The sequence below is a fragment of the Sander vitreus genome, chromosome 5, assembly GCF_031162955.1.
Source record: "Sander vitreus isolate 19-12246 chromosome 5, sanVit1, whole genome shotgun sequence".
In the NCBI taxonomy this organism is placed as follows: Eukaryota; Metazoa; Chordata; class Actinopteri; order Perciformes; family Percidae; genus Sander; species Sander vitreus.
The window spans coordinates 2834292-2848806 of NC_135859.1; the positions used below are offsets into that span (position 1 = coordinate 2834292).

The 14515-nt window shown below is 42.1% G+C and overlaps 1 protein-coding gene across 6 annotated transcripts in view; it reads left to right on the top strand.

Moving 5' to 3' along the window:
- Nucleotides 1–14515, top strand: part of arvcfb (ARVCF delta catenin family member b) — a 138799-nt gene that overhangs the window by 105301 nt on the left and 18983 nt on the right. For all 6 annotated transcript variants that reach the window (XM_078250046.1, XM_078250047.1, XM_078250051.1 and 3 more), the window contains 2 exons: nucleotides 11904–12031; nucleotides 13858–14008. In XM_078250046.1, the coding sequence (XP_078106172.1) occupies nucleotides 11904–12031; nucleotides 13858–14008 (279 nt within the window). The remainder of the gene's footprint in view (nucleotides 1–11903; nucleotides 12032–13857; nucleotides 14009–14515) is intronic.

Genomic DNA, 14515 nt, shown 5'->3' on the forward strand with positions numbered 1-14515 from the left:
GCTTGGCCTGTGGTACTGCTGCTTGTAGAATTCTTCAAAACCAGATTGTACCCCAAAATTACTTACAGAAGGACCCCAAACCACTTAATATGCAACTCCACTGTAAAGCCTACTACTGACTTACAGTGTAGGCTACTTCTACATCAGAGGAAGACATTGTGCTACTATACTGTATTTACCTGACAGAGAACACTGCAGATTCAGAATGTAATCACAAAATATCACAATGAAAATGTGGAGTAATCAGACATTAGACATGGACTCACAGCAGTCCGCTACCCACCCGGCCCGTTATGACAGCTAATCAGCACATATTTGCGTTAATCAACCACCAGAACCGGACTCTGTGTGGGTGTGGGTGTGTGTGTGGGGAGAGAGAGAGAGATGGCGTTGCCTTGTGTCGTATGGTCGTTAACAAATTGAACAGTTCAGCAGAGGTGTTCATTTCCATACAGGTTTAGTGGCTTGACGGTTAACGGTGAAGTATGGATTTGATTCGCGGGGGTATTTTGGTGACGGTAATGTTATTAGTGTTGTGAGTTAGCAGTAGACTTCATTAACCCGACCCAGGGTGAGTCTGATGAAAACTGCTCTCTCTGCCTGGTTCAGCTCTGAGATTCTCTCGCATTGCACAGCGCTGTGGATGAGTAATCTCCGAGATTCCGTTATGTTCTGCCTCAGGTTAGAAGTGGTGAATGTAGGCTACAGCTCACAGCAACTTAATACGATATAGTGTCTGGCTTATATCCAGCAATCATGTAGCTAACGTTGGAAGCAGGAAAATAGTCACAGGCGGTAACACCCCCCCAGTGTTGTAAAGCATTCTGCATGTGGCGTCTGCGTGTGACGTGCAGGTTACCTCCCCCCCAAACACAGACACACATACATACATACAGATACGTCTCACTTTATTAGATAGATGGGAGGGTCCACAACATCGGATTTCTTTTCTCTCTTTTTTTCTCCACACTTTACAATTATTTACATCCCTTACATCCCCGCACCAAAGCTGAGCAGCATGCGACCCGGGCTGACACGCGTTGACTCATGCGGATAGACCGCAGAGTGGGGTATTATTGTTCTTTCTATGCTGGAGATTTCAGCAGTCTTAGCAGGTCTTCATGTGAGACATGAAATTCAATCCAGAAAGTGCAGTTGGAGTAACAGAACAATCCATTTTAAAGCTTACTGAACTGCCTTGCACTATATTTATATTTAAATCTTACATCTCAGACTATAGTGATACTGCACTATTCATTCCCTCTCTTCAATTGTTATTGTATATTTCTTGTAAATTTGTAAATTCTATTGTATTGTTATTCTGTATACTTAACAGTATTTTTTTTATATTTCTTATTGTCCTTTCTGTTTTTATTCTTTATATGTTGAGTGACTGTTGTACTTTGAAAGCAAAGATTAACCAGAGTCAAATTCCTTGTTTGTTTACGCAAACCTGGCCAATAAAGCTGATTCTGATTCTTACCAGACGTCAAAATGCAGCACAGCGCTTCATAGTAGTCTGACACAGGATTTTACAACTCTGGAGAGTTATCACGCCAGCAATTACTTAATCTTTCATCACGTCAATAGTGAGGTTACAAGCAAAAACACAGCGTTCACATTACAAAGTAATCCACCAGGAACGTGTGCTTGCTGGATGAAAAGTTGAGCCTGGTTCAACGCAGCATATCAGTCTGTCTTACTATCAGCTGTTCTATTGTTTTAGAATTTAAAACATACCCATATTGGAAACACCAACAAAATAGAAAGAGAAACACACAGGTGTAGCAAACGTAATACTAGCTAACCAACAAATGACCTGCTAACAAAACACTATTAACGTCAGTAACGAAAGCAATTTGAACACTGAATTGCATATAATATTAATCATGTAGCGTTTTGCACCAATTTTATGATTGCTGAGTTGGTTGTGTGAGGGTTAAAAAATACTGTGCATGCTTGCTCAATGGAGCTCTTTTTTGCTGAATTACTTTGAACGGTGAAGTTCGGCCAAACATAAGGCATGTCTGTTTGCATTTTTTTTTTTATTATTTAGCTTTCAGAAAAGCCAATAATATGACTTGGAAAATGTTTTCCAGTTGTAATTACAGCTTGTATGTTGACATGTCATATTTAACATTGATGGTGCTAATTGTAAAAAAAAGAAAAGAAATACCAGCAGGATACACACTTAACTTGGTCATGTTGAGTATTATAAGCTATATTTTTATACCTCCACCTTTAACAGACTCTAAAATTGGTCACAGTGCTGTTTTCAGGGGCTGTCACACATATCATAATTCAGATTTGAGTGCACATGACTGGCCCAAGGAAGTGGTAAATACAACTTGGAAAATGGAATTGACTTTTTTTCCACCCTGTCCATTTTGTTATTATTTCCAACTGAAAACACCTGGATCCATGAGATGCAGATGTTACCTGTACTAAACATGGAGTAAAAGAGAGACAGAACTTTTACCTCACTAAGTGCCTTGTGGGCTGTGTGCACGGACAGCAGTCTGTACCAACTGACAACCATATCTAAACAATAAACATTAGGCGATATTAACTTTAAAAAGCTATTTGTTGAATCGCCGCAAATTGTTATGAAAGGCTTTTTCATAATCCACACAACTCGGAAAGTGACATATCTTGTCAATGTGTTTTTCATCCGAAGGGAAATAATATCTCCACCTGACAGAGATTTTAATATAAACTAACACCTTCACCTCAGGCCCTGAAACACTATTACATTAGCAGGAGGAACATTGGAAACAAACAACCAAAGCATTACCGCTGTTGATCCACTGAGAGGCCGGATAGCTGCGAGGCACATTCTTGAGCGAGCCACAGACAACCTCATCCAACCATTGCTCAAGAGTGAGAGACCCACTGGCTCTGTGTTTCTGTCCAGAGTTCAGGGGTTGTAGCGGGAGGGATGGAGCATTCCCAATGGACTTTGATAAAGGAGTGCTTGTTTGTCAGGATGTTTTTGCTACCGATGTTGATGTGTCCTCTCTGGACTAAAAGCCCACAGCAGGACTTTGCTGGCCTATCAGCACAGGAAAGAGGAAGTACTCCCCTGTCACTGCAGAGGCAGCTTGCTGTAAAGGGTCCAATTGGGCTAAATGGTAGGAAAGGAGCTTTCATGGACCAGACTTGTGGCAGTGCTGAAGCAGGACCCCTGTTGTGAAAAGGCAAAGATGGAGAGAGGGAGGTGCCGAGGGGTCTGGCTGCATATTTGCCTTGTGCCGTCAGCAACCTATCCTGTCCGTTCTGTCTCCTTCTCCACCTCCCTCTCCCCTCTCTTAAACCACCCCCCTCACACCGGGGCATACGTGTGGCCCAAAGCTGATGTGTTGCTGTCCAAGAGATGGGCTGGTTGCCACCTTCTGCCTCTCTTTGTCAACATCCAACAAACTAAGGCCAAACCACCCTGAGGCTATGCTAATGTGTGGTGCCCCGGGGCCGCACATAGAGATGCCAATCTGCAGCAGGGGCCAACTCGGTGCGAGAGGAGAAAATGAAACTTTGACTCCTGGACCTCTGTCAGCCTGAAGGGGTGACCGGGGGGGTGAACGGCCTTTGCAGCCTGGCAGTGCACTCTGTTTTGGCTCCGTTAGTCTCCAAGTCTGTCAGGAGGGCTGTGGAGAGAAAGGGAATGCAAGCCTCCATCACATGTTCTCCCTCCGGCTTAGCATGTGGACACCTGTGGGTTTCAAATCAACTAAACCAGACCTGGGTCAAATTGTATTTGCAAAAGAGTGTTTGTTTTCAGTGTAACCTGCATGGAGGAGACGATTTTCACAGTGGTTTGCCACGTCAGAAATTACACCAGAAAGAGCAGCGGAAAGAGAATTTGAAAGTCAATTAAGTGCTTTTTCTGTGATTTATACCCAGCATCTGGTATCTGGGCCTGATTACATTCACGCCTGACTAATTAAGATGCATGTCCAGAATACAAATGGTATGACAACACTCTTCTACTAATGCCTACAGTTTATCGAAAGTAAACAGTTTGTGAAAGTAAAAATTTGACCCATCCCCAAGGATACTGCCAGCCATTCTTAACAAGTATATTACTACCTAAACTGATTGATGTGCATCCATTCCTCGATTGAAACCTAATTATTAAAGTCTAATTATAATTATCTACCATGCATTGGAATACCGTCACTCCTCCAAGCAGCGGAACCAAAACAATAAGCATTATTTGGAAACACTATGTGACTCAAGGCAGAGGAAGTGTTGAAGGCATTTCTTGTGCCCCTGCAAACCAATTTACTTGTTTTCGTCTCTCCACCGCTCACCTTTTGGTTTTTAATAAACCAGAGAGAGACACGACCATTATTATACCGCTGGCATAATAATTTTAATGATGTGCTGATTTAGGCATCGCTCTGCTGTGGCTCTGACCTGCAAAAGTCTTCATTAGCACTACAGCACTCTCCCATGTGCCTGCGTGTACTTATATAAAGACACTCTTACATAAAAGGGTTAAATGTGCATGGGTTAGATGTGGAATGAGACCCGAAGACTTTTTTTAATGCATGTTTCATAGGGGGAGAATGTGACCCAGTAGGTCAACATATGCCCTATAAGTATTTCTCCTCTCTTTTTCTTACTTTGTCTTCCGTGTCTCTGTCTCTACCTGGAGAGACTGAACAATGAGTCAACAGCTCCTACAGAACTGGACATCACCAGCATTTCAATTAAACAACAGCGAGGAGAGCAAAGGTCAGAGGCTGTGTGTTATCACAATATTCCTGTGAATGAAGAATGACTACATAAGAGCAAAAACCTGCTACAGAAAAATGACTGAGGATGACAGATAGGAGGGATTTATCTATTTTTTCTGCTGTTTTTTTCTTTTCTTTTTTTCATCTGCCACTCTCTTTATCTAACCCCATCCCTCTCCAGTCTTTTCACAGCGCTGTAAAACTCCCCTATGAGTTGTAGAAAGTGATACGCTGTCATGTCCCTCTGATGTGATGGAAATGCTGTGTGCCGTAAATGGAGCAGTAAATAAATGGAGCTAGTAGAGCGCTTGTGTAAAAGCAGGAAGAGACCCTGTACGCATTGTAGGCAGACTGGACCGATGAACATCACTTTCTGATACACCCGGGTGAGGGCATGGTACGTTTGTGGATTTGTGTGTGTGCACACAAAGGTGTTTGCACAGGTGTGTATCAAGTTCTGCACGGATGTAACCGACTATCCTCGAGGAAGGCAGATGGCTGAGAGAATTGAGTCAGTGAGGTGTTTGTGTGAGTGTGTGAGTCTGAGAGAAGAGTCTTCATTATGTTAACATACGTGTGTGTGTGTGTGTGTGTGTGTGTGTGTGTGTGTGTGTGTGTGTGTCCTCCGAGCCCATCAGTTAATCCATTATCATTTACCAGCCTGTCACACCGCTACACCTTGGCTTTAATTGCAGCCAATAGTGAAGCTACTTGAACCAAGTTAATGCTATGGCTTTGCACTGAACGTCGCTCAATCATTTCAACTTAACTTTCTTTCTAACCCAGTTTTCACACACTGCAGCACCACAAAGCCCCTTCTCTTCAGATCCGGGCCACTAATTGAGCTTCGCCTCAGTTGCAGGAGTTGTCACCATCTTCCTCTGCTTTGAAAAGTAACCTGCTGCTCCTCCCCTCTCCCCTCATTTAGGGATGAGCTTAGATCTCTGGAGCATTTTGTATTTGTGGATAGAGACAAAGCTGGGCATGTGTGTGTGTGCGTGCGTGTGTGTCAGGAGTATTTTTTTTGAGGCCACAGTTGTGTGTGATGTTTACCACTGTAACACACACGCAGGGGAAATAGACACGCTGGGCTCAGCTCACTGAGAGTTGGCACTAACGTCAGCTACACTATATTGCACGTGTCAAACTTAACCTGGCCCCTCGCAAATTTTTATGCGGCCTGAATATCAGTTTAGGTTCACAATAACTTTTGTCAAGCCTAGTTGTGCAACAAACCCCAAAAGACAGGAAACTGTTTTCAAACTGTAATTACGTGCACTCGGAGCAGAATTTGGCAGATTTTCCAACTTTTTTACTACAGAACCAGAGTTAGCATATTCCGGCTGTGAAACAGGTTGTTGTGAGTCGGCTGTGTGGTAGCCGGCTTTTAAAAATGTAATCATGGTTTTGCTTGATTTGCTAAATTCTATGATGGCTAAGAAACTTTTGTCTACAAAAATCCAACAAAAGTGTCAAAAATGCAACAAAAACGTCAGAGAAAGCAACAAAAAGGATTGCGACAAATGTCAAAAAAGTAACATGTAATAATACAGTAAAAGATATTTAACTTTTCTCTTAAATAAAAGTATGTCAATAAACTATACGGCCGTTGATGTGATTTTAATTTTCCAGTGTGGAATAATAAAAGTGAGTTTGATACTCCTGCTATAATGTATTCATTTATTGATTATTTTTTATTATGTATTCCTAAATTGGCTGTTGACAGTGATGGAACATCAGGCTGTCCTGTCCTGCAAATGAGGTACTAAGTCACTTTGAGGTACACTTTTAACTCTTTTACAGTTTTTACTCCATTGCCTGCATGTGACAGCTTCAGTTACTTTGCAGATTAATATTGTTGATACAAAATATGTGGTTAACCTATAAATAATGACCAATTATTATAGGTTATACTTCACAACATTATGTAAAATAGTTAGATCAGTCACTCATTCCACCTCGATCAACAAATATTAACGTGTGTGTGTGTGTGTGTGTGTTTGTGTGTGTATATATATATATATATATATATATATATATATGTATATGTGTGTGTGTGTGTGTGTATCTAACCCTAACCCTCCTTCAAATACATTTTGCTTACATACAACATTTTAAATACATGACTTTCACCTGTAATGAAGTATTTCTTTATCGTGGTATGTCTACTTTTACCTTACTTAGAATTAAAGGATCAGAATGCTAACTAAAAAAGATGTTCACTTGCACACACTCCACACTAAACCTTTGGATCTGTCCGTATTCAAATAATCTGATCATGTTTGCAGCCTGTCAGAGAATATAGGGCTGTGGGTTGCCCTGAGCAAAGTCAAGTTCACGTCACACTGACAGCTCGTCTCCCCTCTGAATTGTAATCCTGCCTAACAAACTGACAACTAACAGGCCAAAAGGCTAGCAGGAGATGACTGATGAAAAACAACACTACAGTATACGGTTGCCAACAGAGCTGGACCTGCCTAGTGCTGTTAGGACAGACCTAAGGTCCTTTGGTGCTGACATTAAGCCTCCGCTAAGGATGCTGAGTGAAAGCTCTGGCAGAGAGATTCTCTGGCTCAACAGTGCGAAATCCCACTAAGGATAAAGGAATTAGTTTAAAGGCACAGTGAGTTTCCCTCTATTTTAATCCTCATTTGTTTAACAGTACATGTCTTTTTTTTGCCTCAAGTCCTTCATTTGTAAAACGCCAATTTCATAAGTCACTTCAGTTGGTTTCCAGACCAAAACCCCAGGGAATTACAAGATGGAGGAAATGTGGATTTACTCATTGTATTACAAAAATACTGCCATAAAAGGCACAGTCTTAGAGTGCAGGCAAACTTGGCAACAAAGGTTCAACGTATCTGACATTTTGTGTGAAGAGAGTCTGCCTTGGAGATGAAGTGTCTGTCAACAGGACTGCCTGCGAGATGGTGTCCATTTTGCTGAGTGTGCACCCAGTAGGCCCAGAAATATGAGGAGCATGCAGAATGTTGCTGAGTGTCTGCCTTTACATACTCTCCCCTCTTGCGTCGCCCCCGAGAAAACCTATTGATGTGATTCATGTTCTAACACATGGTTACAACCAGGGTCTTGTGCATGACAGCTCCTGCTTCTGCTACTTCTGTGAAAAAGATTTCTCAAGCAGCACCTACATAACATCCTCCTGACCTGGCAGTTCTTCCCACACACATTCTGGGAGCAGGCTTGGCATAATCTGTGGTGGGGTTGGGGGGAGACGCCAAAGGGATAAAAACGTGCCTTTTCAGTGTTAACAACTATGTAGCTGTGTCTGAATCTGGCAATCCCAGAGTGCGCCCAGGCTTCCGCTCTCTGCAAATTACGGGTGTGAGATGTGGATTTAGAGGCACAAATGTCAGTTTGTGTTTCCGTTGCGCCTCTCGAGCACACAAATGATGCTCTTCCCTCTTTCACCGTTTTCTTCTACTGAAAAAAATAAGTCAATAAAAAAGGAGATGTTACCTTAAGATGCCCTTTGAAGGGTTTTGATTCACACTCCTATTACAAAACAAAAACTCAGAAAATGCACTGAGGACCTTGTCAGCCCTTGTGCATCAATCAAATAGGGTTACTATATATCCCTGCCCACATAATACAAGGGTTTTCAAATAGAACCTTGGAAATTCTGGCCTCAGAACACATGGGACGAAACAGTGGGTTATACTTTCTTTAATTTGAGCCTAGAGGGATAGAAGAAGGATTTTAAAATGTGTGTGTGCTGTAGAGGATAGGAAGGAAGCTGCTGGTGAAATGGTATTTCTGTAAAAGGAGATTTTAGCCTCCGGTTTTAAAGCATTAGCTAGTGCCCATATTATGAGAAAATCACTTTTTCTGGGATTTGGGGTGTTATTTTGTGTTTCTGGTGCTTCCACACACATAAAAACTTGGGGGGAAAAAACATCCATGCTGTTTTGAGTGAGATACGGTTTCTGAATGTGTCCTGCCTTCAGTCTCCGGGTGAGCTGTTCAAAATCGGCAGGGTTTTCTACATCACTAGCCAAAACTAGGGGGCTAAACCATGCTAGCGGTTGGCCCCCTCGTTCTCAATGGCAAATCACTGCTACAACACACACAATTTCACCATAATCTACAAAAGAACTACTTCCATGTCCCTGTTCTGCAGGTATTCCACGCAAAGTTGGAAGTGTGCCCTCGTTTAGAAGAAGTCTCCCGGCTAATCCTGCCTTGTACAGGCTGAAGTTGGAGAAAGAGCTACTAGCAGTTGTGAGCTTACCTAGCTATCGCGCATGTGCGAATCCCAACAAAGATGTTACAGAAGTTGAGATGTCTCACTCTGTAGCTAAAACAGAGACCTGAACACAGGGTGAAAAGAGGATCTGCAGCAATGTGCAGTACAACAACAATATGGTGTTTTTGGATAATTAAACCATGTAAACCTATTCTGGTACAACCTCAAAATACAATTATGAACCTGAAAATTAACATAATATAGCCACTTTAAAGCCTCACTGAGTAGTAGCACATTGTGCCCCCTGTTGAAGCACTCTGGCCTTACTTCTGGCTTTATTTTAGTCTTGCATTGCCAGACCTTCCTCCACAGTGCCGTGAAGTAGGGTCTGGCTAGCATTCTGGAATGGTAGATAAATGTGCTCTGGTTTATTGGCGTTTCTTTAAACCAATCACAATTGTCTTGGGCGGTGCTAAGTGGCGGATGGAGCTACGGAGCCTCTGCAAAATAGCCTCAGGAAGGAACTTGTTTTGGTGGAACGTGTACATTCAAAAGTTGTTTTAGTCGTGCATAGTGCTGAACGATTAATTGCGTTTGCGATAATATCGCGATATGTTAAGATGCGATTTCCAATTTGGTCACGTGACTCGCAAGAGAAAATCAGTCTGCACCCGCAGAGAAAGCATCAACTTAGCACGCTAGCGCTACGCAGTACCTTGAGCAGATTTCTGTCATTCAAACAACTCTGAGTTGTAGTTTAAAACTTTTACAGCCATTTTAATAAAATGAAGGGTTTTATTCAGACTCGAGTCCATACATGCAGTTAATGGATACAGGCACGGAGAACTGAAGGCTCGGTTAGCAGCGGTTAGCTCCGTTATAAAGATATGGAGTGGAGGAGACTGCCACTGAGAGGGGTAACAACCAGACTCTGATAAATGAAGTTCGGGGAGCTTTCACAGCAGCGTGGCTGCGTTGTTTCAACGGTTTTATTAGTACAGTTAATCCCACGGCAAGACCAGCAGCAGCATGCTACTGCTAACGTAACGATAGCCTCTCTGTCTCTGAGTGTGAATGCAATGTTGACGCTGTCATGCACACAACTTCATGAGGGGGAGGGGCTGGAGGCAGCTCCTCTGTGTGCGATGTAAAAAAAATACACCGTTGTATATACTGTATATACTATATTTTTACGTATTTAACTGTCTAGTAAAGTTCAAAGACTGTGTGTTTAGAAAGTGCAATCCACATGTTTACATATGTTTATTACAGTAAATGATAATTAAATGTAAATACCACTAAGTGTGGTAAAGCCACATATTTGTTTTTATATTTCTGCAATCTGCACTTTAGTTTGTGTGATTAGTTTCTGACTTTCATATGAATGTTTCCACCAGGCGGTCAGTGCTCAGTATACTACTGGGACTGAATATGAAAATAAAAGATGTCATTCATATAAATTCATACATCACCTAATTTCATCATCACATCCAGGCCTGGCCTCCAGGAAAGAACAGTTTGTTTAATCTATCTAATCTTGTATTGTTCATACTATACAATGATTTATTGCTTGTCTTTGTTGAATAATACAGAAGACAAACAGCTTAAAAAATAATTGCATATTGAATCGCAATCGCAATATTTTTGAAAATAATCGCAATTAGATTAATTTCAAAAATCGTTCAGCCCTAGTCGTGCAACAGAAAGCTCAGATTGGACAGATAGTCTAGCTAGCTGTCTGGATTTACCCTGCAGAGATCTGAGGAGCAGTTAACCATAGTCCTCACAAATCCACCGGAGGTTAGAAAGCCAACACAAAGAAAGCAGGAGGTTACGGACGTCCAGCTGAAAAGAAGGACATCCAGGGGAATTTCCAGCGGCAACGGAGCAATCCCGGAAGTGGAACGTCATGGAGATGGACTAGCTTTGTTTTGATTCCTTACTCTAAAGACATTTACTTTCCACTTTTGCCATAGATTGAGATTGTTTTCCATATGTGAGCTAAACATCTTAAGCATAAATACTTTTTAAAATTCTTGTAAAATGAAACCTGAACATGCTCGTAGTCATCTAAATGTGCCTTTGGGATCAAAATAGTCAAGAATTGCTTTGCTAAAGCCATTAAAAACTGACAAGATGTCTCCCCTTCCTGTGGTGTGATGGATCCCAACATCAAAAATGTATGACTCCCTCCAAAAATGTCGAACAGCTCAACGTGACCCTGACAGGAGAAACATCCTTGCTCTAAAATCCCTACCTTTTTAATTGAATTGTCTCATGTCTTGTTAAAGCACTTAGTGACGAACCTGTTTGTGCAAAATAAGAAAGAAAAAACCCGGATGAATAGATTTGATTTGATGTGATTCGACGCATCAAATCAAAGCCCTGTGCCGGCTCTGTCTAATAGCTGATAATGTAATTAGTTTTCCATCAGAAGGAGGGCCTAATGATTGGCTGTGGTGGAATGTGTTATGTTCTAGTGAGATAAAAAAACCTCCCTCTCAAACACTCTGGGTTTGGTCGGGTCTGTCAGATCAATAATTTGTCCTTCTTGTGTTCTTCTCATTTATAATACTAAAGCATTTTCAGTCATAAGGCTTAAGGAACGATTCCAGGCACTGTTCCAGCATTTCTCAATAAAGGTGTTGCAGCCTATTGTGAAACCAAGTGGACAGATTTCCAATTTCCATCCCATGTATGCTTTGGAATGGTGTACATTTCCACTGAAACTTTGTGAAATAAGCTGCAATCCAAATGTGGCATTTGTCAAGGTTGTCCACATTTACTGGAGGCATTGTACATTATGGTAAACTCAAGCTTCTTACCTGTTTCTCCTTGCCGAAGAACTCTCCCAATGGTCCGAGATAAACCTCAGCACTGTACCTTCACACAGCCTAATTGACTCGTCTGTCTTGCCAGGGAGTCTGACCTGTGTGTGTGTGTGTGTTTCCCTGCAGGCTTTGAGCTGCTGTATCAGCCGGAAGTGGTGAGGCTCTACCTATCTCTGCTGACTGAGAGCCAGAACTACAACACCCTGGAGGCCGCTGCCGGGGCTCTGCAAAACCTCAGCGCTGGACAGTGGACCGTGAGTCCAGGGTTGGGGGGGGTACAACATGTAGACAGTGTGTCCCGTCTGACTTTTAGATTGCTTTACTCATATATTGCATTCTTGCATCGTCTGCGCTAGGCCTGTGCAATTAATCACTTTTTTTTTTTGTAATCGTGATTACGATTTCGGTACCTAATAGTCACAAAAACACCAATCGAGGAAAACGATTATTTTGCACAATGCGTTTTGCAATTAAATTCTTCTTTTGTCTTGACGGGAAAAGTATTAAGGGACATTTCACAGTTGTAGGTGTTTTCACTGTTGAGCTGTTTCACTTTTTCACAGTTTTTTTAAATTAAATAATTGCAACAACTTTCCAAAAGTCAATCAGTAATCGTGTTAAATAATCCTGATATCAGTATTGGCCAAAATAATAATTGTGATTATGATTTTTTTCCATAATCGAGCAGCTAGTCTGTGATCCTTGAGCTTTCAGTAGCAGGTATCTTGGTTTGTGATTGGACCAAAAATGCAGAGTCTGATGGGCTTTAAGGGAACAGAGGTGCTTAGAGTTGCAAGGTGTCTACAGACCATTTAGCCACTGTGTAAACTAAAATCAAACCAAAGACTGAGATGCGATCGAACCAGGCAGCAGGTAGTTAAAACACTTTCTTCTCATTAATGCTACCCTTCCTGGTCAGGATCATCCATCTAAGTGGGATAAACTGACTAGATATGGGTCAGATAACTAATGTAAACCCAAACTTTCCTCTCTGTTAAGATGTTTGCCTCTAATGATGGATGATGTGAGAAGCTCTCGAGCCAGAATCAGACATTTATTCCAATTAGAGCGGCTGTGGAGCTGCCGAGAGGCTGTCTGGCAGCAGTGAGTTATCAACAAGGAAGGCTCGCCATCAGATGCCAGTTTACGAGCACCTCGGGCAACAGAGCTCACTTAGGCAGGCAGGCTGCGTTTAGTCCACGGCAGAGCCTTTCTTAGCAGCCAGGTGTCAGACTGTAAACACATCCTTCAGTCCTCTGAATTCATCAGCAGCCTTAACTCTTTTCACAGTCCTGAGTTTCACATTTCGTGGTAATGGAAGTAGTTAGTATAGCAGTAGTGATTTTCAGCTCAGGTGAGCATTTTGAGGAGAAATCTTTCTTTTCTTTGGTGTATTTTTTTACCCTGTTGGAGTGGATCAGAAGGGCCGCTAACCCAATACACTGTCACATCTGGACTAAGCCTATCCCTGCTCCCTGGGAGGATAGCAGAGCTTCTTTAAATCCTTCTCATTCTTTGCTACTGTTTAGGTCTGTGCCGATTGGATCGACGTGTTTCTGAAGGCTTACTACTGCCACCTGGTGGCTGAGCTGTGCCTCTCCTCTGCTTAATTACATCTCTTGGGGTGCCAGTGCTTAGATGATAAACCCTTTCATGTCAAACTTAATGTTTCATGTTACAAAAAAAATGAGAAGATAAAACTACTGATGTTTAAATAAAACAAATGATCGCATATGTCCATTCAGAGCCCCACTGTGTAATGTTGTAAATTAGTCTAGCTCAAGGACGCAGCGCTGAGCTGTGTTGTAGTGACTGAATGACGGAGCGGGGGTGTGTGTGTGTGTGTGTGTGTGTGTGTGGACGTGTGTGTGTGTGTGTGTGTGTGTGTGTGGGCTTGTGTGTGTGTGTGTGTGTGTGCATGTGGAAAAAAAAGATGGTCATTCTGGGCAGCTCCCAGGTGGGAATCTGTAGGTCTGTATGAATGTCAAACAGGAAGATGCTGACAGTGTGTGCTCACTCTAGAGGTTAAAACTAGAAATGATAAAAAGCAGTCACACCATGCCCTCTGTCTGCCCTCCAGTGGTCCAACTACATCCGAGCCACGGTGCGAAAGGAGAAAGGTCTTCCCATCCTGGTGGAGCTGCTGCGCTCCGACTCGGACAAGGTGGTCCGAGCTGTGTCCATCGCCCTGCGCAACCTGTCCATCGACCGCCGCAACAAGGACCTGATCGGTACAAACCATCAATCAATCAACATTTGTTTATGCAGCACTTTACAGCAACTAGCAGGGATCCAAAGTGCTTTAAATCAAGAACCAAGAATTAGATAACATAACATACAATAAAAAGAATAAAAACATAGAAAACCATCAAATCAGAAAAGGTTACATAGAAACAGGAGGAGTAGAGGGAAATTGTCACACCACTACTATGTATTAAAAGCCATTCTAAATAAATACCACACACACACTGATTTAAGATTTCATCAAGGCTGACAACTCAGTTTCACATTGACCCTAATGTACTGTAGGGGATCGTCATTGACCCAAACATAGCTTCCTTAAGGATAGGTTAAAAACATTCAGTCACACTAAGAGAAAAAAATGTCTTGTTAACTCATCATAAAACACACGTCAGTCAAACCCGACAGAAACAAAATGAAAAACGTCTTGGATAATCTTTGCAACTATCAGCAACTGTGGGTTGATGGAAATAAATCTTAAAGTCATCATATTATGC